The following is a 23,603-nucleotide window of genomic DNA, read 5'->3' on the forward strand; positions in this document are numbered from 1 at the left end:
AATGGCTTCATTTTGCGAGACTAGACATTTTTTTGCTGATAAGTGGAGTCTATAGACGGCCTCGGCGATTTTTTACTTCAAAGAATAAATTACTGGCTATTACAAGTATTTAAGATAGAGATCTCGCATATTGATAGCCGAGTCTAAATAAAATATAAGTGCGAGTCTTTTCTGCTTAATAAATAGCAGGTTAGTCAAGTGGTATTGCTTTTATTAAAGACTTTTAACTCTTTAACTGTCGATTTTTCAATAACTGGTAAGTTAAGCAGAACTTACGAGATGCACCGCAGGACTGAACTTCATACTTAGATAATTATCATCATCATCAGCCAATAATCATCCACTGCTGAACAAAGGCCTCTCCCACAGAGAGCCACAACACTCGGTCCTCGGCCGTCCTCATCCAGCCACTACCGGCTGCCCGCCTAAGGTCGTCGGATAATAATTATTTATGTTAGACTTACAAACTGAAGTAAGTACTTATAGGAATATAAATATAAAATAAACTGACGATTACATAATTCAGGTTAAGCAAAATTTAATAATTTTGATTGCCTGATTTGCTATAGGTGCAAAACCGATTCTTTATCGTACATATTATGTAGGTAGTTTTTCCAAATCAAAAACTAGGCCTAAAACCCAAAGCCTACAGATGTGGTAGATAATTGGCAACACCCGTATAGATACCTACTCAACAAAGAAAATATCATTAGAATTTTTTTTAAAACATAAGTAGGTAATTAGGTATCCATTGAGGACTGCTATTTTTGTTAATCCTTTCATATTAAATCATCCCGCCCACATTTTAATAACATTAACACCATACCTACTACAGGAATGCGGTTAAACAAAGAGCCAAATCACTTTGTACCTGTGCAGGTATAATTTTAGTATAAGTAGGTATAGTCAGCAAAAGTTATGTAATTGAATATAAATATGTATATGCCACTTCAACAAACATTTAATATTTTTCCTTTGCTAACGTGTGATAATGATAAGTGACATGAAAAAAAATATTTTTTGTATGAACTTAGCAATGTTTATTCATGTATGAGTATGACCCATGAGTCTGAGGATCAAACTGTTTGCGCCGACGTGATATAAATATCTCTCTTGCTGACCGTAGGTACATTCTTAATACCGTTTTAACTGAGCACAAGAGAACAATAGAAGTCCTTGCCGATAACGGTTTGTGTGCTTTGCAGATGTTTCAGATAAGAAAAGGAAATATTTATTACATTATCTGTTTTAACATTGAATTAATTGCATAGGTATAACATTTCTTCGTAGGTATTAGAAGTGAAATTTATAATAATAATAATAATCGTGTATAATAAGTGGTTTTAGGTATATGGACCGACAAAAGTCCTTAGTTTAGTTAATTATTTGTCATGAAAATTCGGATAACCACAGCGCTGTATTTCTAAAAGATTTGCTTAACATTTACGTTCAGGTGTGTTACTATCATTGAGTAGACCGTATCCTTTACTTACTCAATGATTCGCACTGTAAAAAAATATATTAAGTACATATTTTATAAAGTTCTTTTTCTATCTCTACACTGCCTGACTATCACTCTAACTTCATAATCTTTAATAAAATCAATTCGAAAAATCAATATAAAACCATGATAAAAAATAATATATTAGGAAACAAAGCAAGTAATTCCTTTTAAGAAGATTATTGTATTTAAGTCATGATGTTCAGGATTCAGGTATGAACGATTCAGGTATGAATTATTCCTGTATAATAATATAGAATTATACATACTAATTTATCAGTAGGTACTTTACAACACGCTGTTAATTTAAAAGATGAGAAGCCTCTTAAAGGTCTTGAAAACTGCTATTATGCCTAAGAAATGAAAACAATAGTTTTCAATATCGTACGTGTTAAGTTTATGATGCGTAGACAAACTAGACATGATGATAATGTAAGTACATACATGTAGGTACATGTGAGATAGGCCGCATTACGAGCCTTTTATGTTACAACAATAACAAATACAATTATTGCATCTCTTTGATCTGCTAATGGAGACGAGGGTATATTTCTAATTTTCTATTCGTATTTCTTAGCTCTTGATGCAAACAGAAAGGCTCTTAGTGTGTTCGATGACATACTGGCCAGTGGGAAAAATAAATATAGGTAATAATTTGGTAAATAGGCGAGGATTCCGACGAGGATACAATTTACCCCAAATAGGCTTAAACTCTTTCGGTTGAGATAAACATTACAAAGATTAGTCATTAAATAATTTTCATTGTATTCGTGATTACTTGCTGCTACCAAAATCAAGGACTCCTTTGAAACTGTAATTTTATTTTCTATTGTTTTAAGTTCATTGACACCGTCCATATCTTTAGCTGATACGAAAATAGCCGTCTTGTCACGACTAGATAAATCTACAGTTGCGCAGACGCAACACATTATTATTTTGAGTAAAACGTAATTTTTCACTTATTAGCCAAATGACAGTGACATAGTTACGTAGCTGGGACAAAACGTTGTATTTTTACACAAACTGGCAAGCTCAATTCTTTGCTCTGAGACTTTTGCAATAAGTCAGATAGAAGTGGCCATCTCATATAAAGCCATACTTCCCAATACAGGTGATAATGTGAATATTATTATTATTTCTTACTACCTACTGGTATTTGCTAAATATCGAGGAAAAAAACAGGAAGTATGATTTTAGCACGTTAAGTTCAAAGTTAGCAATGTCGGACAGTAAAGGCACAGGAACAACACCTCCCACAGTCTTCCAGTCGTCAAAACTAACTCCCAACCAGCAACCAACCTAAGCCAAAAAGCTGGGCACAGACTGCTGTAACGTAACACACAATGAAAGAATTCCCATAGTTGAAATGCTCAGCCCGTCTAGTACAGGTTTGATAGTTTGACGAAAACTATAAAAGTTTACGTTTTCAGGCATACAAAGTGGCGCGCCTCTTGCGGAAACTATTGACAGATAATGTATGCAGATGACAGAAGAAAACTGAAACTTTTTTCGTTTTCTTAAATTGCAAAAGCCGTAGAGGCCCTGTTCATGCACGAAGTGTGGACGGTTAGTCGTCGGCACTATGGAAATTCTTTGATTGCGTGTTACATTGCCTTTTACATTACAGTAGTCTGTACCCGCCTTAACACCGCAAATTAATGTATTTCCCATACCATTAACCATGCTCTACCTACTTCACATGGCGAATGGCGTGATTCCTGCCTTCCGGTACATTAGTCTCTTAAACGGCTCTTATTTCATTAATTAGTTCCTCGACTAGATAACTATCTGCAGACTCGTTTGTGTTAGTTTATTCAAATCAGCTGTCCACTGATTTATTGTTGGATGTAATTATTTTGACAGCGATCGCCGGCTCCTTCGTGCTAGGAGGTCTGAGATCTTCAAAAATATATCTTGTATGTCAGTTTCTCTCCATAAAATCAAGCAAAGTAGAGCTTGGATTTGGAGTTCAGCGCTGTGATTGGTAGAATTCTCGTTAAGTAGGACTTAAGTTAACGTTTAGGTTAAATCAAAGGATAAACAAAGACATAATATTATAGAAATAAACCATTGTGCTATTGATATGGTATGGTATAAATATACAATACAATATTACAATACTTATAGGTGCAACTAAGGTGTGATAAGGGTCTCAAATCATGAAAATGTGGAAACAACTTTTAAAAACTCTTGGTTATGACTTGATGATTAATTATTGTGACACAGATCGCTGTTAATAACGTCAAGTTTACCAGAAGAACTTAAGTTAAGTTCATGCTTAGGTAGACTTTCTGAAGTGAAGTTTGTTGTAAAGTATATGAATAGTGGCAGATAGGTACATAAAAGGTAAATGAAGAGGATTAAATAATATTTTAATCAATAAGATTTATAACCATCCATCCATTTATGACCAGGAGACTTGAGTTGAGATGAATCTTGATTCACAAGATTCTGACCAAGAGCGCTTACATTGGTACAGTTGCATATTAAACGAGTCTAGGGTTATATAAATTTGTGTGACAGAAATACACTATACTTAATAATATCTGATATGATTATTGAAATCGATACATTATGACCATGCCAATTCATTGAGATCTTTCTGAAACACAATATTTACATAAAATTTCTTATTAGAGTCTAGTGAGACAGTTCTACCGGATGCAGAAATCCCACAAGATTCTATTTTTTAAAGATCAAGTAACATTATTTTATGATCAATAGCTATATTTCTAACAAATAATATTCTCCAGCAACGGTGCTTTAAAGAGAGACCAACAACACAATAGAAATCGCTTGCAACAGCCATCATATTTACTTACCAGTTTTTAATCAGATAAAGTTCCATACAATGCAGCTCTCGCCAAAGTAATTGGTCCAGGTAACTAAAAGCACAGCAATCCAAACCCGATTTCACCACCACAGCCCAACACAACAGCGCACTAAACTTTTTTTCTATACCACACTGTAAGTTTCACTCGGGCTTTTGCAAAAGCTGCAACTTTGCAAAAAAGCTGCAAGAACGCGTCACTTTCTCGTATCCTGTGCTCGAAAAGTCTTATTTCGGCTAGGATTAATGTTTGTCACTTTTTGGGTTTAGCTTCATAGACGGGGCGAGAAGCGTGGCTGGATCAAAAATATCGGTGTGTTTTGTTAAAAAAAAAGACGCGTCCGCGCCGCCGGTGTGGTGGGATGCGGCGATGCGCGGGCGCAGGCCTCCGTCGAACTGATCAGACCGGTCTGAAGTTGCCTCGAATGGCGTCGTGACCGATCAAGCGGCAGGCCACACTTCACGGCACTCGGCCGACGCTTTGATAACAATTGCTGTTAAAGGAGTTTGAGGTGTGGCGAAAGCCACCCTTGGTAGATTATGTAACCATGGTAGTTTTTAATACATTTCATCTGGCACACTTTGTGTCGCCCTGTGGCCACCCTAGGCACAGCGGGATACCCAAGGGCTCGCTCTCTTCCCGCGACATCACCAGCCCGATCGGACGTGTTAATTTCACTCGCGTAATTAGTGTTAAAATAAATGGACTCTTGATATAGTAACGACATAGTTTCAGTTAATCAAATAACTCCATATTGGTGACCCCGACGTGATTTAAAACGCGATTAATTCAAAACATTAATTACCGCCAATATTAAAAGTGAAGTGCCGAACTCTGCGTAGGCGCCAGCTATATAGCTAACGCCATCCGCGTCCATATCTGCAGTGCTACCAGTACATCTCATCGCTCTTTCTTCGTTTCCTGACTGTGCTGTGGTGATAATCCGTGGTTGCATCATTTCTGAGACCACACACACAGTCCATCGCATCATTTCGCGTGGCGTACCCACGCCGCCGCCGCCGCAGATGCCGCCGAAGCCCTTGCGCAACATCTGATGACCAAGCCAACTGACCGACTACCTGCGCCGACCCAAGCCGACCCTGCCGCTCCGACGCGACCCATTGAAACAATAGAACAGTGCAGTGCAAGTGTTTAGCGGACTTTAAGTTACTTTGTCCTAGTTACTTCTCCTTGTCTGTTTTTTTTTTTTAACATGGAGTGTGCAAATGCTTTCAAAAGCCTTCTCGACAACTTCAAGAAGCTCATCAACATTGATGATATTAAATTTGATGTCGATTTAAAAGCTCGGAAGGGCAGCTCTTTGCCAAATCAAACCGCCATTCTGGCGACGTTGTAAATACCCTCAGTATAGCCGTTCAAACATCCCAAAGCAGCCTCTATGTCATTTCTTTTGACTTTCCTTCCGCATCTCATATCTCATTAGGCACCTGGAGTCAACCAGCCAGCGCCGGTTTCAAAGGGAATCATGACCACCAGCATGCAGCGAACGCGCATACCTGGTCACACCCTCGACCGACGTCAGCTACTTGGTTCAGCACACTGCACTTCGACCGGTCATCAAGTAGGGCTATCCTCTCCTGGTCGACGCAGCACCGAGCCACCATGCTGTACTGCAGTCTCCCGACTCACCGTGGACATCGCCACTGTAGCAGCATATTACCCCGACTCACTGGGGTTCCCTTACCGTTTTTAGTCCCGACTCACTGTGGACTACGCGGCATCCTTAGGCTGGCACTCAAGACTCTTGGCTCTATTCATGAAACTTGAGATAGGAACGGACAGTATTTGCCAACCGAGTATATTTTATTATTTTGGCGCCACCTGATTCTGCTGCCATTTTCACCAGCAATCAGGCGCCTCCGGCTAGACATACTGATTAATCATTTATGCACTCGCATCTTCACCATTCTTCAGGTAGAGACATTTTAAACCTATAATTAACTGTAACATTTTCTATTTATCATTTTCTATCACAATACGAATTTCATATGTTTTATTGAACATGTTCATTTTATTGTGTTTATGCAATTTGTTTTTATACCTACTAATAAAGACGATAAATGCATGATATTTTTAAGATTTATCTCGTCTTCATATACCAAAGTATGTGCCAACTCTGTTAATCGTTAAGGTGTAACTTTTACTTGAAAGTTGTAACATTTTTTTTGTAGCTCTTTAAATAACCTTTTTTATTTGCTATGAAAATTTTATTTTGTTTACCTAAGTATATACCCTTGCCATTGTTTAACAGTTTGTGCGCTATTTACTTTTGTATTTAATTTGATAACCTTTTCTGTCTGTGTTTTCTTTTTTATATTTCACATCACCTTTCTCTTATTTCTGTATATAACTTTCTTTTCTCCGTAGGGGGGTGATGTGGCGAAAGCCACCCTTGGTAGATTATGTAACCATGGTAGTTTTTAATACATTTCATCTGGCACACTTTGTGTCGCCCTGTGGCCACCCTAGGCACAGCGGGATACCCAAGGGCTCGCTCTCTTCCCGCGACATCACCAGCCCGATCGGACGTGTTAATTTCACTCGCGTAATTAGTGTTAAAATAAATGGACTCTTGATATAGTAACGACATAGTTTCAGTTAATCAAATAACTCCATAGAGGTTTTATTTTGTTTTGGGCCAGGCTATATTTAGGGCTGTAAACTGGACGATGAACTAGCCATAATGCACGCTCAGTTCATTTATGGGCCTTTTGTTGGGTCAGTCAGGTTTCTTGGTAGGTCTTCCTTGGGGTTTTTTGGTACCGTTTAGCTTCTAAAATCTGTAAGCACAAGTGGTGGAGACCGGGGATATCTGCTGAGGAACCGATAACCGTTGGGGTAGATGAGTTCATTATTAGATGAAAATTTCAGGGATGTTTTCCAGGCCGCACGACTGATGACCTTTGAAATGTAGCCAATAGAGGATAGGGGAAGAAGACCAAGTGGGTCTAATCTGGAAGTTAAATCTGCACTGAAAACCTTTTTAAAGAAATGTAATCGAATCATAATTAGGTATTTTAAAGAAGATTAAAAGAGGAAAGCATCTCAGTGCTCACAAATGTAGCCGGTAGTGTTCGGAATAAGAAGACCAAGTGGGTTACATATAGATAGTACTACGTTACAACCTATACTACATAAAATATGTGGTTGTGTGATTCTCCTTAAGGAGGACTTATCTCCTAAGGGGACTGGGGCTGGCTGATGAAGGATGATGGATTCTTGTTAGCTTCTCAGTAACGCAAGTAGACTAGGTAGTTAGGCACTTATACCTATATGTAGAATTTGGGTTTATGTGACCATGATAATAGACTTTACCTCGCACTTTTTATCTTTTACATTTGGCGATACGAAGATTGCTACCACACTTTATCGGTCATTATTCGCAAGATATGGCAAAATTAAATGTAGGCTAGATAAATAAACACTAAAATTGCATGTTAGGAAACAATAAAGATAAAATAATATAAGTACCTAACAAGTTTTGAGTCCTAAAGTCACAAAAGTATAATAATCGGACACCATGGAGCGCTGTTAAGATTAGATAAAACGTAACATTTGCAGAATTTGGAACGCCGCGTCGTTTGCATTACACAGGCTATAGCAACAGTGCAAGTGGTACGTATACGTCGAAATAAGAGTCAAGAACTCAGTAGGTTTTTTTTAAACTATTGATCACTTCCTGAGTCCCCCTTTCAACTGAGTATACCACTTTTGAAACACCATTTCTATTCTATTCTATTCTCTGTGGGGGTGTAAGTACCTGCACCTGGCTCTCTCGAGTGGAACCTTTGTGCATATCCCCAAGGTCTAAACTGCCTTCCTAAGCTTGGACCATTTCCCACCACGCTGGTCCACTGCGGGTTGGTGGGTTCACATATCTAGATGTGCTAAATATAGATATGCAGGTTTCCTCACGATGTTTTCCTTCACCGTAAGAGCGATGGTATACATTGTACTTAAGTTAAAAGAACTCATTGGTACATGTCAGCGCCGGGATTCGAACCCGCATCTCTTGCTTGAGAAGCGGGCGCTTACCCGACTGAGCTACCACCGCTCTTTTGAAACACCATGTATAAATTTAATTTTACAATTAAATAAATAGGTTGGTATAATTAAGAAAAAAATAAATTATTTGAACGGTGATGTTAGTGAGGAAACCTGCACTTCTAGATTGTAGATGCACTACAGTCACTACACCCTAAGTGCTCTCATTAAAAAACGGCGGTACTGCTCGTGACTTATCACGCGAGTACAAATCTTACAAATGTACAGCGAAAAGCTGGTGACTCGCTTGCGACTCTTGCGAGTCATATCTGACTACCCCTTCAGGCAGCATATTTATGTAGCATGCACTCCATAACTCCGTTTGAAAAAAAATGTAGTGGGTATAATAATAATTTTAACACTATTAGATATTTTGAGATACAAATGTCAGCGCGTCGGCTGCGCGCGCGCAGTTCCGCGATTCATTTAATCCCGTTACATCTGGAGCCGATGCCAGTACACTTGGCTACAGACAGGGACATCCCAGAGTACTTTGTTCGATTTAACATGAAAAAGATAGATATACTTGAGCACTTACATTCACCAAATATGAAAAAACCACCACCTCCGTAGTGTTTGTATGATAGACAAAGTAAAATAATGATATTTAATTACTATACCTATTTATAAAATAATATTGGTAGGTACTACTAGGTACCTACCTTTCCTGGGCAAGTCCAACTCACACTTGGCTCAGTTATTTGGTAGGCAAATAATTATTTCATTTCCTCGTGTTTTTATTGACATTTATAAAATTAGAAAATCTTCCGGCCCTGGTAAAGTGCTTTTATGCACTTCCATTTGCATCCGACAGTACAAGCTCATACAGACAGTAAGTAATTATTATTAATGCCAGATGGATTCATTCAAAGGTACCTACAAACAGGATTTGCCTTTCACACCCATCGCCTTATATTTTGTGGACAAGGAAAAGTATTATTCGATGTTCTTCGCCCTGTTTTTACTCCCGTAATTTGATTTTCGGTACCTACAACACTAATACAATTATACAACACTAGACTCTACGAGTAGCTAGAGTACTTACCTACCTACTTAATTCTTATTTTAACCGACGACAACAGAATTAAAGTCATACAACTAAAAACACGTAACCGCACGAAACCTTGCACTATATCAATTTCCTTTACGGTGAGAGCAAATTTTATAATTTGTACTAAATTACTTACCTAATTAAAAAATAATTCTTTGGAACATGCCAGGAATTGAACCAACTGTGGTTCTCGCAATATTTACTACTTACTCTATTTATTTTGCCTTGCTCTAAAATTTATATTCACCGAACTCATCATTTACTCCATCCTATCCGAAATAGATTAAATTCGGCTTTGATGTCCTTTGCTTGCTTGAGTCAATAAATCGGAACGTAGGAGGCCAATTTCACAATATTATTTGCAGGCATAGTGGAAGAGGCAGACGACCGAATGGCGTAGTGGTTAGTGTTCAGTTATCAAGTAGTTTTTATGTATTTACATAGATGTCACTATGCCAGAGTCTGTATCTCGGTATTAATAGTTCTTACATATTAATAACCTTTCTTCTTATACAAATAAACGTCGCTTCTACTACCAGCGATCCGAACATAAGGCTACCAAGCCTTTTCATGGTCCTTCGAGCCGGATCCAGGTGGATGTGGTCACTGACCACACCACCCTAGTAGTAGCCACCTTTTTGATCAGGCGCTAGAAATCAGAGACGCATCGTCTCTGAAGGCGTTAACCGGGCGATCCGAGGATCGTTCCGGTAGGGATGGCTGCATCAGCAGCCGAGCTCCAGTGTGCACAGTGAGGGGTGCTAGCAGTGGCGCCGCGAGCTGCGCCACCGCGCCTATCACTTAGCGGCACCAGGACAACACATCAAGGCGCGCTTCGGGTCAACTTAACCGGAGTCAGCGGCCCCAGCACCAGTGGTCCAGTGCACCCGGTGACAGGATGCCAGCGGTGACACTCACGAGCGGAGCGTCATCGTGTCTATCGCCGGCAAAAAGTCCTTGATCGCCGGCCACTTCAGCGGTGCCAGAGACAATGCAGACATCAGCAGCGGTCCAGTGCACCCGGTGACAGGATGCCAGCGGTGACACTCACGAGCGGAGCGTCATCGTGCCTATCGCCTGCCACTTCAGCGGTGCCAGAGACAACAGCAACAGCGAAGACGGAAGATCCCATCAAAATTATAATATTGTAAATTAGCACTTATCAAAATTATATTGTAAAAATTTATGTAAATAACTGTATATACCAGCCACATCTTAAAGCACACAGGATGCATGTAGGTCCTTATCAGCTTGTTATCAAGTCCATGCAGCTTGTGGAGTTACCCCCTTCACCTCATGGTGAGGGTGGTAATGAAGAACGTACGTTCTTGGTGGGCGGTATGTTCAGTTATCAAGTAGTTTTTATGTATTTACATAGATGTCACTATGCCAGAATCTGTATCTCGGTATTAATAGTTCTTACATATTAATAACCTTTCTTCTTATACAAATAAACGTCGCTTCTACTACCAGCGATCCGAACATAAGGCTACCAAGCCTTTTCAGTTAGTGACCCTGACTACTGAGCCGATGGTCCCGGGTTCGATTCCCGGCTGGGGCAGATATTTGTTTAGACACAGATATTTGTTCTCGGGTCTTGGATGTGCCCGTAAAATGGCAATAGGCCCGCCCCCTATTACATAGGGACTAACATAACACTCTGGCGAAAAGTGGGTGCAGCAATGCAGCTCTGCCTACCCCGCAAGGGAGTACATTAGTACAAGGCGTGAGTGCGTGTGTGTGTGTGTGCATAGTGGAAGTAAAGACTTCAAATATTTATTAAGAATGTACTCACGACTAAGGAAAAAGATCCACTTACAAAATATCGAGACCAAAATGACCATTCCTAAGCTTGGCTTTTCACCACGCTGCCACTGGTCCGCTGCGGGTTGGTGTGTTGACACATAATATGAATGTGCTAAATCTAGGTACCTATGCAGGTTTCCCAACCAGGTTTAAAGTACATTGTAAGAAGGTATACCTAAATTCCAAAGAACTGATTGGGACATGTCAGCGCCGAGATTCGAACCCGTATTTCTGGCGTGAGTGCATGAGAAGCGGGCTTACCCGACTGAGCCGACTCTTTACCACTGCTCTAAGCGTTGAGCTCTTCCTAAGCTATTTCTCTAGAGGTTAATGGAGGTATGCAATTCAATGCATTTGCATTCAATGGACTATCGTGATCAAGATACCGATGAGTGTAGAAAGTTTTTAATGCACCTGCCCCGTCCTTACTATACCTAAATGAATAACCAATAATGTACCTAATAATAAAACAAAATACTTAAGTTAAATAACGTCAAGCGCAACCATACTAAGGGCGGATTCGGCCAACGTCGAGTAACTGTTTACTCACGAGTAAAGTACCAGTTACTCGCGAGTAAGCAGATTTTGCATTCTACCAAACCTGAAACCAAGATAACTAGCTTATCCCAAGAATAAAATGTTATACCGCCAAAATTGACCGTGTAACGAGCTTATCCGAGAGTAATTTTGTAATGGCGGCAGCACATCAGCTAATTAGAAAACCGTCATAATGACATATAAACACATCTGTCAAAACATAAACAAAAGTACGTTAAAAGGCAAAGTCTCAGAATAACAACAGCGAATAAAATATTAAAACATAAACAATTTCATACTTTTATAATCCATTCAAACTAAGTTGGCATGTCATTTCTATTGCATGCTTTGAAACGCAGCTATTTTTATTTTAGTTGCATTACAGTTTCGTTCCTCGTTCATTCAATTTAATCATGGTATAACTTGGTAGAATGCAAATGTACTTATCCTAGATATTTACTCGCGTATAATTTTAATTCCGGTATAGTTATTCTCGTGTAACGTGATGTTTGGACGAATCCACCCTTAGAATAATTTGTAAAGTGTCAAGTGAATTTAATCCCAGTGAAGGTCCCAGACTCCCAGCGTCCCAGGTCCCGAACCTACTTACTAGGTTAAGTACCTATTGTACAGGTACCTATTTTGAGAAAATACTTTATTTAATGAAATAATGACGGACATTTCAACCAAGAGATACATAGTTAGGTAGGTAAGTACTTACTTACTGGAAAAATATCACGAACCTATAGGCGGCTCGAACAGATAAAATGAAAATGATTCTCTGTGCACAGAAAATTAAGCACTTAGGCTGCCTACGCACTGGCGACCATGGTCGCCGCGACCTGGCCGCGGCGGCCAGTGAATTCTGGACTTTATATGGCAATCGCTATAGCCCCTATGCACTTAGCGGCCAGCGGACATGTACTGGCGACCATAGACGCGGCGGCCTGGCCGCGTCTATGGTCGCCAGTGCGTAGGCAGCCTTACCCTAAAGTTTGAGATAAAGTTAATGCATAAAAACTCACCCCAAATGTCCGCTTTGCATACTTAATTCTTTTTCCGCACCGCTAGTTCAGTTGCGTATCGTCAATTTCGGCACACTAATAATTATTAGGTATAATAATAAGAAACTAATACCATCAGCATTATCTGCATGCCTTGCAGGGGGGGGGTCAGTGCCTTAATGGCTGAACTTTTAGTAGAAGGTAGCGCCATCTCTTTATATTACTCTTACTACCAAAAAACCGGCCAAGTGCGAGTCGGGCTCGCGCACAAAGGGTTCCGTAGCAGCAATTAAATCAACCTATCTCAAAAACTATAAGAGATACTTTGATCAAACCAAAAATCGTTGAAAGAGTTAATTAGCATGCATCACCTCAATTTTTTTTAGAATTTTATACCCCGTAGTTATAAAAATAGAGGGGGGGGGACATACTTTTTACGACTTTGAGAGCTGATATCTCAAAAACCGTTCACTTTAAGAAAAATGTTTTTTAGAAAACTTTAATATCATTTTAAAAGACCTTTCCATTGATACCCCACACGGGTATGTACATCGAAAAAAAAAATTTCATCCCTCAGTTACATGTATGGGGGGCCCCACCCCCAATTTATTTTTTTACTATTTAGTGTCATATTTTTGTAGCGGTTCATACAACACATATTCCCATCAAATTTCATCACTGTAGTACTTATAGTTTCCGAGTAAATCGGCTGTGACAGACGGACAGACGGACAGACGGACAGACGGACATGACGAAACTATAAGGGTTCCGTTTTTGCCATTTTGGCTACGGAACCCTAAAAAACATGTAAGATGGCGTTATGAACAAGACCATAGAACAATAACAAGACACATAGATAAGTAGTATTTGAATGTTAACATTGTCATGATCTATGGCTATTATGAAGAAATTGCGTGTCAGTGTCAGTTCAGTTGTCTTACAATGTCTCGCAAATAACATTTTTGTAATAAAAGCCTATACTCTCGGTATATCGTTATTTATAAATTTTATATACCTACAAATAAAAATAAACATGGTGTGTCAAGAAAAAGCATATTTATCCGCAAAAAGTGTTTTTATGAAATTCTTGTGACCTGACAGATTCCTTATGGATCCAGGTTCCATGTGGTTCCACGGGAACCGAGCTGAAATGGCGGCACTGGCAAAGAGCGATCGACATCTTCATAACCGCTGAAGATTAAAATACAATGTGTACCAAACTGATAAATGTCGTCAAAGATTTGCCTCGCGAGGATAAATGATGCACTATTGGACGAAATGACTTTATCACCACAAGTGACAAGATTTGCTTCTCTTGGGAAACATAAACTAGCAAAACATGAATTGGTTTTCATGGTGAAAGGAATAAAAAAGGAATACACACACCCACTCGCATATTATTTTACAAGTGACATGAACAAAACTGAACTGAAACATTGTTATATGCGAGGTAATAAAGAATTATATAATAATTTGTTTTTTATTTATTGTTGCATGTAGGTAGGTACATAAATAGATTGAACTTACATTTAGCTAATAAATGTAATAACTGTTGTGTGGTGTAACATAATGTTAATAGCCGAATCCCCGCCAGACGATCCAACGCGATCCGATCGCGCGATCCAAGGAATCTTACATACTAAACTTCTTGGATCGGGCGATCGGATCGCATTGGATCGTTTGGTGGAGATCCGGCTATTAACTTGTGATAACAATACCTATATATACAGGGTGTCCCAACAGGGCACCCTGTATGTGTGTACAATGAGGCTGAGAAATATAAAGAGATGGTGCTGTTCAGTATGACGTATAGAGTATGACAAAAAACTCCTCGAGAGTGCACTCTTTTCACAATTGTTTATTTTTTCTCTATGATGCCTTGCTTTTATTTTATTTTCCCGCAAATTATATAAATAGCAACAAAAATCGATCTTCTTTTCTTAAGTTTTTTTTTCTTTCCCGCGAAGCCGAAGTGGCAATTGTTTATAGTTCAAACATACTTATTCAAAATAGAAAAATAAATATATTTATTATGTACTTTTTTTACATGTACTTACAAAAAATACTTAAAGACTTATCTAATGGTTTAGAAATGCACTGTAGTACCTACCTAAAACTTATTTTCTACTTCCAAGCCTAAGTTTACTCTTCGCGGATGTAAACCTCTGAATAATAACTAACATACGTACGTTTTATTTTTATTTTGTAGCATCAGGAACGCATCGTGAACACTGCTGTCATCTATCATTACTGTCATTTAAATAGTGTCAAGTGTCAAACAAATGTCAAAACTTAGCTTGGTTTGATTTGTTTCTTTTGGACGCTATCATATTTGAAACTTATTTTTACTATTTCCATTACAGATAATTGATAATACAACTTGAAATTAGCTAGAAATCATCTGTGAGTACAGTTTTATTATTAGCACCACTAATTTACTTTCATTCCAGACACAAAATCCCAAAAAAGTACGTTACAATTTGTAGGTGTGGCATCTAAGGCAACTGGCTTTTATTCTCCCAATTATTCACAAACTCTCAATTTACTTTCACAGAACTACTACTACACACTGCATCTAAGTAGAAAAGACTGTTTAAAGTCTCCAGAGGAAGCAAAAGCGGGTGTAAAATGCCGGTTCTTGAGTCATGTTGGTCACCATGCATCTGGTCTTCGGACGTGAAGTCTGGCAGCAAGGCGGTGGCCATGTACACCATCGCGCTCAGCGTCGTGCTGATCACCTTCATCTCGTACCAGATGGCTGGTGGAGACTCCACTCAGATCTGGAACCCGCTGTTTGAAGCTGATGTGAGAGTTTGTAAGTACATTATAATCAAAATCATTTACTTAAGTAGCTTATTTTAAAATAAATAAAGGTTTCATGAGTCCTTAGTGCCTTATTATTAAGTTAAGCCTAATAATATAAGGCACTGTGTTACAAACTAACTAACTACCTGCATAAAAATGTATCCCTGTAATCTAATAAAATTTTTGTTACCTTTTTATATCCTAGACTACACTTAAGAAGCTTTTAATTTAGTAGTTAAGTTGGTCTAACACTCATTTTGTATATTTTTCTTACAGCTCTACAAGTTTTTGGATCAATCTTCATTATTATTTTGTTACTTCTGGCAATATTCTCTGTCTTGATGGTATGTTGGTTTCATTATTTACATTATTCAGCTAAGGTATGTTGCTTTCATTTTTGCTACACATATTTGTAGCAAACGGATTATCACAACAATTTCTACATAATCATAATCGTAAAGGAGCTGACGGACATGATCATTTGTGGTTGTACCGCAACTAAATATTAGGCCACATCAAAAATGTCAGCAATGCCCCATAAGGGCTTTGAGAATATTTCTCAACCTGGCTCGATCTTGGGCAGCGGCTGCAAGATCCTCCCACTATCCATCCCCACAACTTTTGGCTCATTCTCCACAGAACATCGCCAGATTGTTTTTGGGTGGCCTCTTTTTTATCATCCAATACTAATGATATTATGTATCTATTTTCAGGTGATAGGCCTTAACATCTGGATGAGAGGGTTCATATTGCCGTGGCTGATGACATTTGGACTCATTATTGTTTTCCAATTGATATTTGGACTGTGGCTCATTGGGGGCTATTACATTTACGTGAGTATTATTTCTAATAAAACATGTTTAAATAATTAAATTTCACTCTTACAGGCAACAATTTTAATGCAAAAATAGTAACCGTTTAATTTGATCCTGATTCCTGACTGAATTACGTAAATTATTAAGTTAAATTGGACCCTAGAAACATGCACAATAACAATAATATGATTGTCACCAACCAATAATCAAACGGAGTATACTAAAATTCTGTTTTAGCTTTTCCCACAACAAACCAATACCATGTCATATGATATTAATAATAATATTGCAAACAAAGCTCAATGGCAAAAGTTTGTATTTATTAGTAGTTTGAGGTATCAAATTAGCTTTGTAATTTAATAATTATACTTAAATGGTAACCTAATGTACGTAATTAATAATGCATTAAAATAAAATTTACAGCTGGAGGCGACCTTCGCAGCATTTCTGGACTTCCTGTGGATGGCATATAACGTAAGTACCTGCACCTGGCTCTCTTGAATAGTACCTTTGTGCATATCCTCAATGACTGAAATCCCATCTTAAGCTTGGACCATTTCTCACATTGCTGGTCCTCTGCGGGTTGGTGGATTCAATCATGTATATCATTGAATCCACCAACCAACCAATCTAGATAGGTTTTTTCTCGATATTTTCCTACACCGTAAGAGCAACATAGTGTATTTAAATTCCAAAGAATTCATTTGTATAAGTATAAGGCAGAGAAATCTGACCCCTCTCAGAAGCATTGTTTGTTACTATGAGAGGGGGGTCAGGTTTCTCTGCACATGACCGTACGTGCAAAGGGTGGGATTTGAAACTGCATCTCTGGCGTGAGAAGCTGGCTCTTACCCATTTCATTTGTTTTCGTATGTGACACCACATCTTGTTCGTATAATAATATTATTAATGTAAGGCTTATATGACCGTCTCACTACCTCTTCGTACTTATACGTTTATTTTAAATTTATATATACTTATTATATTTCTTTTTCCAGGTGTACTGCTGGCTTTGTGTCTTCTCGCAGTATCAGATCATCCTCGAGATGCAGTCACCGAATATTGAAATATTAATCGATTACTAACTTTACAAAAGGCACAAATAGTTTATAAGGTATGTTAGTTTTTTTATCTGTTTAATGTATGATGAGTGCTGCTGAAGCACAAATGAATCGCTCGATTGATTTTCAATACCCTAGCTAGGGAGTGTATTAAAATGCCACAATATAATAGGACCCTATTGTATAGTATAATAAGTATATACTAATAAAAGCGATCCTATTGTATAGTATAATAAGTATACATACTAATAATAGCGGCACTCTATTTAATCCTTGCCCACCATTATTGCATTTGAGATATGACATAACATAACGTATTACAGAATTTGAACTCTGATAGCTGAACACCGATATCGATTAGAGATTATAATTTCCAGCATAATTAAGTAGAATAATTAAGTTACGTTCAAAAATATCAAGCTTACAAATACAGATGTCACAGATAAAAAGAGGTATGCCATATTTCGAACACAGATGGCATTAGTGTCCTCTAATATTTTGACATTTACCACCTTAAAAGCAGTATGAACAAAGTTCCTGTTTTCAATATACTTAATAATGTGAAAATTAATAAATTAATTAAAAAAATTAAAAATTAATAAATTAATCAAATCAAATACTTATAATATATGGACTGATATCTTTAAAGTTTAATAGACTGAGATATCATGAGTAAAATCAATTTTCCTCCATTACTTACCCTTAATAAATACCTTTCACATTAATACGTATTTAAAAGAAAAAGTCTACGTTGAAGAATAAAGTGCCCTTACACAAATGAGTTGACTCATCTCCTCATAAAGATTTATTTAAATGTGTGTTTTTTTATATTTACGTAGCGTTCAAAATTTACTCTGTAGGTAAATTTAATTTATATAAATAAGTAATACATTATACAAGCGCAAATATCATTTGAAGGCTATTTTATGTACTATTTTTAAGTATACATAACAGAATATGAAATCCTGAAATTATGAATCCGTCCAAAATGCATTTATAATATTTTTGTACAATAAAATGAATCTCAATTTAATGACATACTTATTTTTATTTTCCTGTAGATGTTTCCAACAAACTTCTCGTTCTAAATGATAACTATTAACTTTTGCAAAACCTGTATTTATTTAAATTAATAGAGATGTTGGATTGGAGCTGTTAGTCCCTCACAAAGCAGCAATGGCGCCATCTACTAGTACTTTCCAGTCACTATTTGTGCATACAGCGAGCGAGAGCTCCCATTTTCAAACGGACGAATTGCTATACCTCAGGCGTGTGTAAGCAACAGAAAAATAGTACTGTTCTTGGTTCAACTACTGAGCGTAACAGTTCCGAGTAAAATCTATAGGTGGCGCTACATGTCTCAAAGTCACGTGTTTGTAGTTATCGAATATTTTGTATATAAATGCGGGTATATCGTAATTTATCTAATTTTTGTACGATAATTTACAGTACTTTAAGCTCGGGGATCCGGGATACAATTCGGTCCTTTCCTCGGATGGTAGCCTCTCTTGCGATTTTATGATTATAGTTACATGAATACTGAATTCGGAATGCTAAAATATCTTAAAGTGGGTTTAGTGATCAAAAATCGCTACCAGTACCATGTAATAGGCATAGTATGTGTAAAGTTCTATATCTTGAATAACAATTATTGTATGTGATTATAAGATTTTATGGGATCTGCATCTTCAAGGGGGCCCCACGCTACGTCGCTGTGCCAGCATTATCATATCCAGCACGGATAACTTGTGGCATACAAGGTATTTATTTTTATATTTTGATATTAAAATAAGGTTTATAATAGCTTTCGGCATTTTGATTCAGTATAAATACAAAGATGTCACTGCAACATTATTACAACATTCACATCACAACCCATCACGTCCCCACTGCTGGGGCTTTGGTCTCCTTCCGATGAGGGAAGAGTTTTACACTCTGGCCTAGAGCGGGTTTGTGGACACTCCATGAATCCTAGTTTTTGCATTCCGCATTGCTTATTTTTAACTAATATAAATGAAACAAAATTGAATGAAAATTCTTAATCGTTTATTTGGACAAATAAAATTTTCCTCCTTTTTCATTTACTCATATTATCACTAGGATAAAAATAATAAAAATGTACATCAGTGTTTTGAGGACATATGAAAAAAAAACAACATAACAAATACTCGAACTTTAAGCCTAATTTCAGTTACAATAATACTTACAAACTTACCAATTTTAAAAGAAAATTTTATTTTAAATACAACAAAAAAATATGAACAACATTTTTACTTGTATTGCACAGTTATGGAATAAATATTACAATTACTATTAATTAATGCGTAACACCTAATAGCTTAATTAAATTACATGTAAAAAAAATTAGTTTAAATTTTGGTCTGTAAATTAAAATTGCTGAACCAAACATAAACAACTTTCTTCATTTGAGTATTAGGTACATCGACTGGGTTAAACACATACTAGTGGATTTATGTATGATTGTTTATGTACTTAAGTAGGTAGATACGAAAAACACGGTTTGATACCATAAATATTATCATGTACCAATTTATACCTAGCCAGGTTTTTTTTTAAAGTAACAGTGGAAATGATAGTTGATTTTCAGACCCTAAATACGTAAGGTATCAGTTAAATTAAATGAAAACGAAATTTTCTTCTAAACATTGTAAACAAACATCACTTGAGCAACAGAATATTGAGTAAAAATGCATCATACTTATTGATTAGGTACTAGGTTAGCTACACAACTTGGTATTAAATATTTACAATGAAATCTTATTTCGTAAATAGCAATAATGTACATTAATATAATAGATACCACCTTAAGATAATGGAATGTACAGAAGAACTGAGTTGATTAATTACATCTAGATACAGTACAGCGGTAATATTACCAAGGTATATTACAAAAATTTACAAGACGTCTTTTCCTAAATTATCCTAGGTTAAAAATGATATGCAACAAGCTTTAGCCTATATGGGTGTCATCCACAGAGCTTTTAAATTCCTTAAAGTATATATATTCCTAATTATACTTAAACAAGATTATGAACATCACCCTTTTTCTTCGTTGAACTATTAAAGTAAGTTTAGGTATGTTCAAGATAAATGATTAAGCTAAAATTGCAAATGCGTCAGTGCACTATAGCACCTTTATTTGGCACAGTTTTTTTTCATTTATGATATTATTCGTAGGTATAGCGAGTCAAGTATATTGTGAAATAGCAGAATTAATTCATAATACATATTTAGTTATTTAAAAAAAATATAAAGCATTTCCATTGATATTATTTCACTATCGTAAATTTTGTGCCTGGTGTTGCTGTAAAATATTTAAATAAGTAAGTACCACTTAAGTATCCGCTTCGGCTGTCTTTACCAAACGAGTATTATTTTCTTAGTCAATTTTGTCAAGTCTTCATATCCGTATACATTACAATCCAACATTATTTATGTATAACTAATTGTATCGATGTAGTCGTTAAATTAATATTGAGTCCATTAACATGTCATGGGGAAAAATATAAATTGTCATTTTCACCTGAGATTTCCAGTTCCAAAGACCTAAACACTACCAGTTCTAACGTTACAGAAACACAATAAAATATATCTGAAAACATCATCACGTCATCAAGATAACCGTATATTTCAACATGAAAGTATCCTTACGCAATGTCCGAATCATTAACATGGCTATGAACCAGACGAATACCAATTAGTATTTGGTGGCGCTGATTTGTCTGTCTGGTGAGCGTGCGGCGCATGCGCGTGGGCATGGGCCTGGGGGTGGTACAGATGGAAAGAAGACGGAGGGTGGAAGAACTGAGATTGGTCTAACGTTGGCGCGTAGTCTAAAGGCCCAGGCACCGCTGAATACGCTTGAGGCTTCAAAGGCAAAGGCGCCTCACCCAAATACGAATGCCGCAACGCTTCAGAATACGCTGAATTGTCGTACGATAAAGCATATTGTTGCTTGTCTCGCGGAGAAACGGATCCAGGAGGCGTCATAGCCGAATGGTAGTCGGCATAACCACCGTAAGATGCTAAAGTCCCTAATTCAGTTCCTTTATGGCCTAGTTGGTCTCCGTAGCCCGAGCCTTCACTGCCAGGAGGGGTAGGCAAAGGTCCAGTTTGACCATCACTCGAGTAGTAACCCCCTGTTCTACCATCACCTAAGAAATTACTTCTAATGACACTTTCCCTATTTGCGTACAACTGCCGTAGTAGCGCTGAGGCGGGAGTCGTCGTGTGGTTTCCCGGGAGCTGTCTGTTCAAGTGGTTCAAATGATGGTTCTGCGTACCTATCCATTGTATTGTTGATTTTTGCTGCTGTTGTTTTAGTAGCGCGTCAGTGGAAAAATCTGTTGGCCTATGCGATATTTCTTTGCCATCTATAGCCGGTAGATGTTTTGACATGGCATTTTCTAAGTCCCTAACGGAAGTAGCATCGGTTGCACCTTCAGGTACGGTTAAATTGGATTTGGACATATCTCGTTCTATAGGTGACATAGCGGCCGCAGGGTTTGACGAAGATTTTCGTCTCGCTTCTTCATCTCTTTCGCTCGTTTCCTCGTCTTCGATTGTGTGCTTTCGTTTCTTGAGTCTCCGAGCGGGCATTGGTGATGTTTTTTCTGTGGTTGTTTGAAGAGGTAAAGGTTGTGTGTCACTTAGCCTAGTTAGGTGCGTTACGTCTGAGTTTGGTGTTTGTGCAGTCGATGAGGAGTCCGAGGGTGCTGGAGGTTCGGTCCGCTCTGTGGGATGTCTCGGGGGCGGCGGAGGACCGCTAGAGTTATCGGTGTCTGGAGGTCCATTTTCGGGATCGCCGGCGCTTTCTTCCCGCTTCACTCCTTGCACGCTCTCTTCTAGTTGGCAGCAATCCATGACGGTGTTGGCAAATTCTCTGCCACTGGGGGATAAAACAGACTGTTTAATGGATTGCAAATATTATTATATTTTTGTTGGTAAAAGTGATGGTATAAGATGAAATCAGGGATGGTAAATTTGTCGCATCATTGACAACATCTTAATACACTAAAAGATATTTATTTCTTTCTAATAACTTACCTAATAACGTAATTGACACAGATGATGTTCTGCTCCTCGGCATTCTTCGACGAGCAGACAACGGTAGCGCAAGTCTGCATCCAGGTGTAGCCGCCTAGCTTGTTCATTATCCTGTAGTAGTGAGTCAGGACCTGACCTTTGTTTATTACTGAAACAAACGTAATAACAATCAGCATTTTGTCAGGAAATATTAATAGGAAAATGTCATCAATATAACCGAAGTCAGTAGCGGTGTTGCTAGTTAATGTTGCATGGAAACGTTGCCAAATTTTAACGTCGTCCTTGATTACCCATTCGAACTGACCAATGAGTAATACATTGAGCCACCTGTATTTCTTTACGGTATCGATGACGGTAGATGCTCCTAAACAAATGTTTTAACTACGTATGCGGTTGCATCCATTACATTCAATTCTGTATACAATGAGAGTCCAAGGAACATGTGTATTGTGCTACGTGAATCATTAGGACCAATGTCAGTTTTAGGTTTGTTGTGGCATTGTGCATTGTTAAGCGGTTTGCCATTTATTAATTTATCAATATCTTCATTGGCTTCAAGCCAATAAGTGAAACTGATATTTAACGCCGTTTGTTGTCTGGTACCTTTGATGAGGTCAGTTAATACACGATATCTGTCTGATTATGCAAAGCTCAGTTACTACAAATGCATTATTGGTTTAGTGGTTAGGTATTCTATTGGTTGTACCAACATTAACTTTCATGACATGTAGGTTAACATCATAACATCATAAAGTTTCATTTAAATTTAAACAGCCTTAAATATGTTAATAAAATGTTCAAATAACAATACATCAAGCTTAAAGCGTCCTGTACATCCTTTTTCGGGTTAAACAAATAACGCACATGTCTTCACTACTTTTATTAATTTGACCATCAAAATGCCCAATGACGTGCGCAGTAAGTCGTCAAATCACCCGCTTTCTACGCAAACACCCGGTCTCATATGGTAATTCCGACAATTGATATTCTATTCCCGGATTGTCCACATTTGACCGGCATCCAACTGTAGTAAGACATAGCCGACATTTTAAATTCAAAT

At 37.7% G+C, this 23,603-nt stretch overlaps 3 protein-coding genes across 5 annotated transcripts in view; 1 reads left to right on the plus strand and 2 right to left on the minus strand.

Moving 5' to 3' along the window:
* Positions 1 to 4,741, minus strand: part of LOC105381482 (rho guanine nucleotide exchange factor 17) — an 84,167-nt gene extending 79,426 nt beyond the window's left edge. For all 3 annotated transcript variants that reach the window (XM_048621953.1, XM_038106782.2, XM_048621952.1), the window contains exon 1: positions 4,324 to 4,741. The gene's annotated coding sequence lies outside the window, so the exon portion shown is untranslated. The remainder of the gene's footprint in view (positions 1 to 4,323) is intronic.
* Positions 4,742 to 15,066: 10,325 nt separating this feature from the next.
* LOC105387619 lies at positions 15,067 to 18,512 on the plus strand. Its single transcript, XM_048622083.1, has 6 exons — positions 15,067 to 15,198; positions 15,350 to 15,610; positions 15,877 to 15,944; positions 16,314 to 16,433; positions 16,839 to 16,889; positions 17,414 to 18,512. The coding sequence occupies exons 2-6, from the start codon at positions 15,424 to 15,426 to the stop codon at positions 17,498 to 17,500; spliced, it is 513 nt and encodes a 170-aa protein (XP_048478040.1). The 5' UTR covers positions 15,067 to 15,198; positions 15,350 to 15,423; the 3' UTR covers positions 17,501 to 18,512.
* Positions 18,513 to 19,505: 993 nt separating this feature from the next.
* LOC105387618 (protein trachealess) overlaps positions 19,506 to 23,603 on the minus strand; it is a 44,814-nt gene continuing 40,716 nt past the window's right edge. The window contains exons 9-10 of the mRNA XM_048622327.1: positions 22,544 to 22,691; positions 19,506 to 22,385 (exon numbers count right to left, since the gene is read on the minus strand). Coding sequence (XP_048478284.1) covers positions 21,173 to 22,385; positions 22,544 to 22,691 — 1,361 coding nt within the window. The 3' untranslated portion in view covers positions 19,506 to 21,172. The remainder of the gene's footprint in view (positions 22,386 to 22,543; positions 22,692 to 23,603) is intronic.

Source organism: Plutella xylostella, chromosome 7 (assembly GCF_932276165.1).
Source record: "Plutella xylostella chromosome 7, ilPluXylo3.1, whole genome shotgun sequence".
Taxonomy (NCBI): Eukaryota; Metazoa; Arthropoda; class Insecta; order Lepidoptera; family Plutellidae; genus Plutella; species Plutella xylostella.

Excerpts from the sequence above, each read along its gene's own strand:
- LOC105387619 (XM_048622083.1), top strand. The coding sequence starts at position 15,424 with ATGCCGGTTCTTGAGTCATGTTGGTCACCATGCATCTGGTCTTCGGAC. Across the intron at positions 15,611-15,876 it reads TGAAGCTGATGTGAGAGTTT|CTCTACAAGTTTTTGGATCA; the intron begins GTAAGTACATTA and ends TTTTTCTTACAG. Across the intron at positions 16,890-17,413 it reads TCCTGTGGATGGCATATAAC|GTGTACTGCTGGCTTTGTGT; the intron begins GTAAGTACCTGC and ends TTCTTTTTCCAG.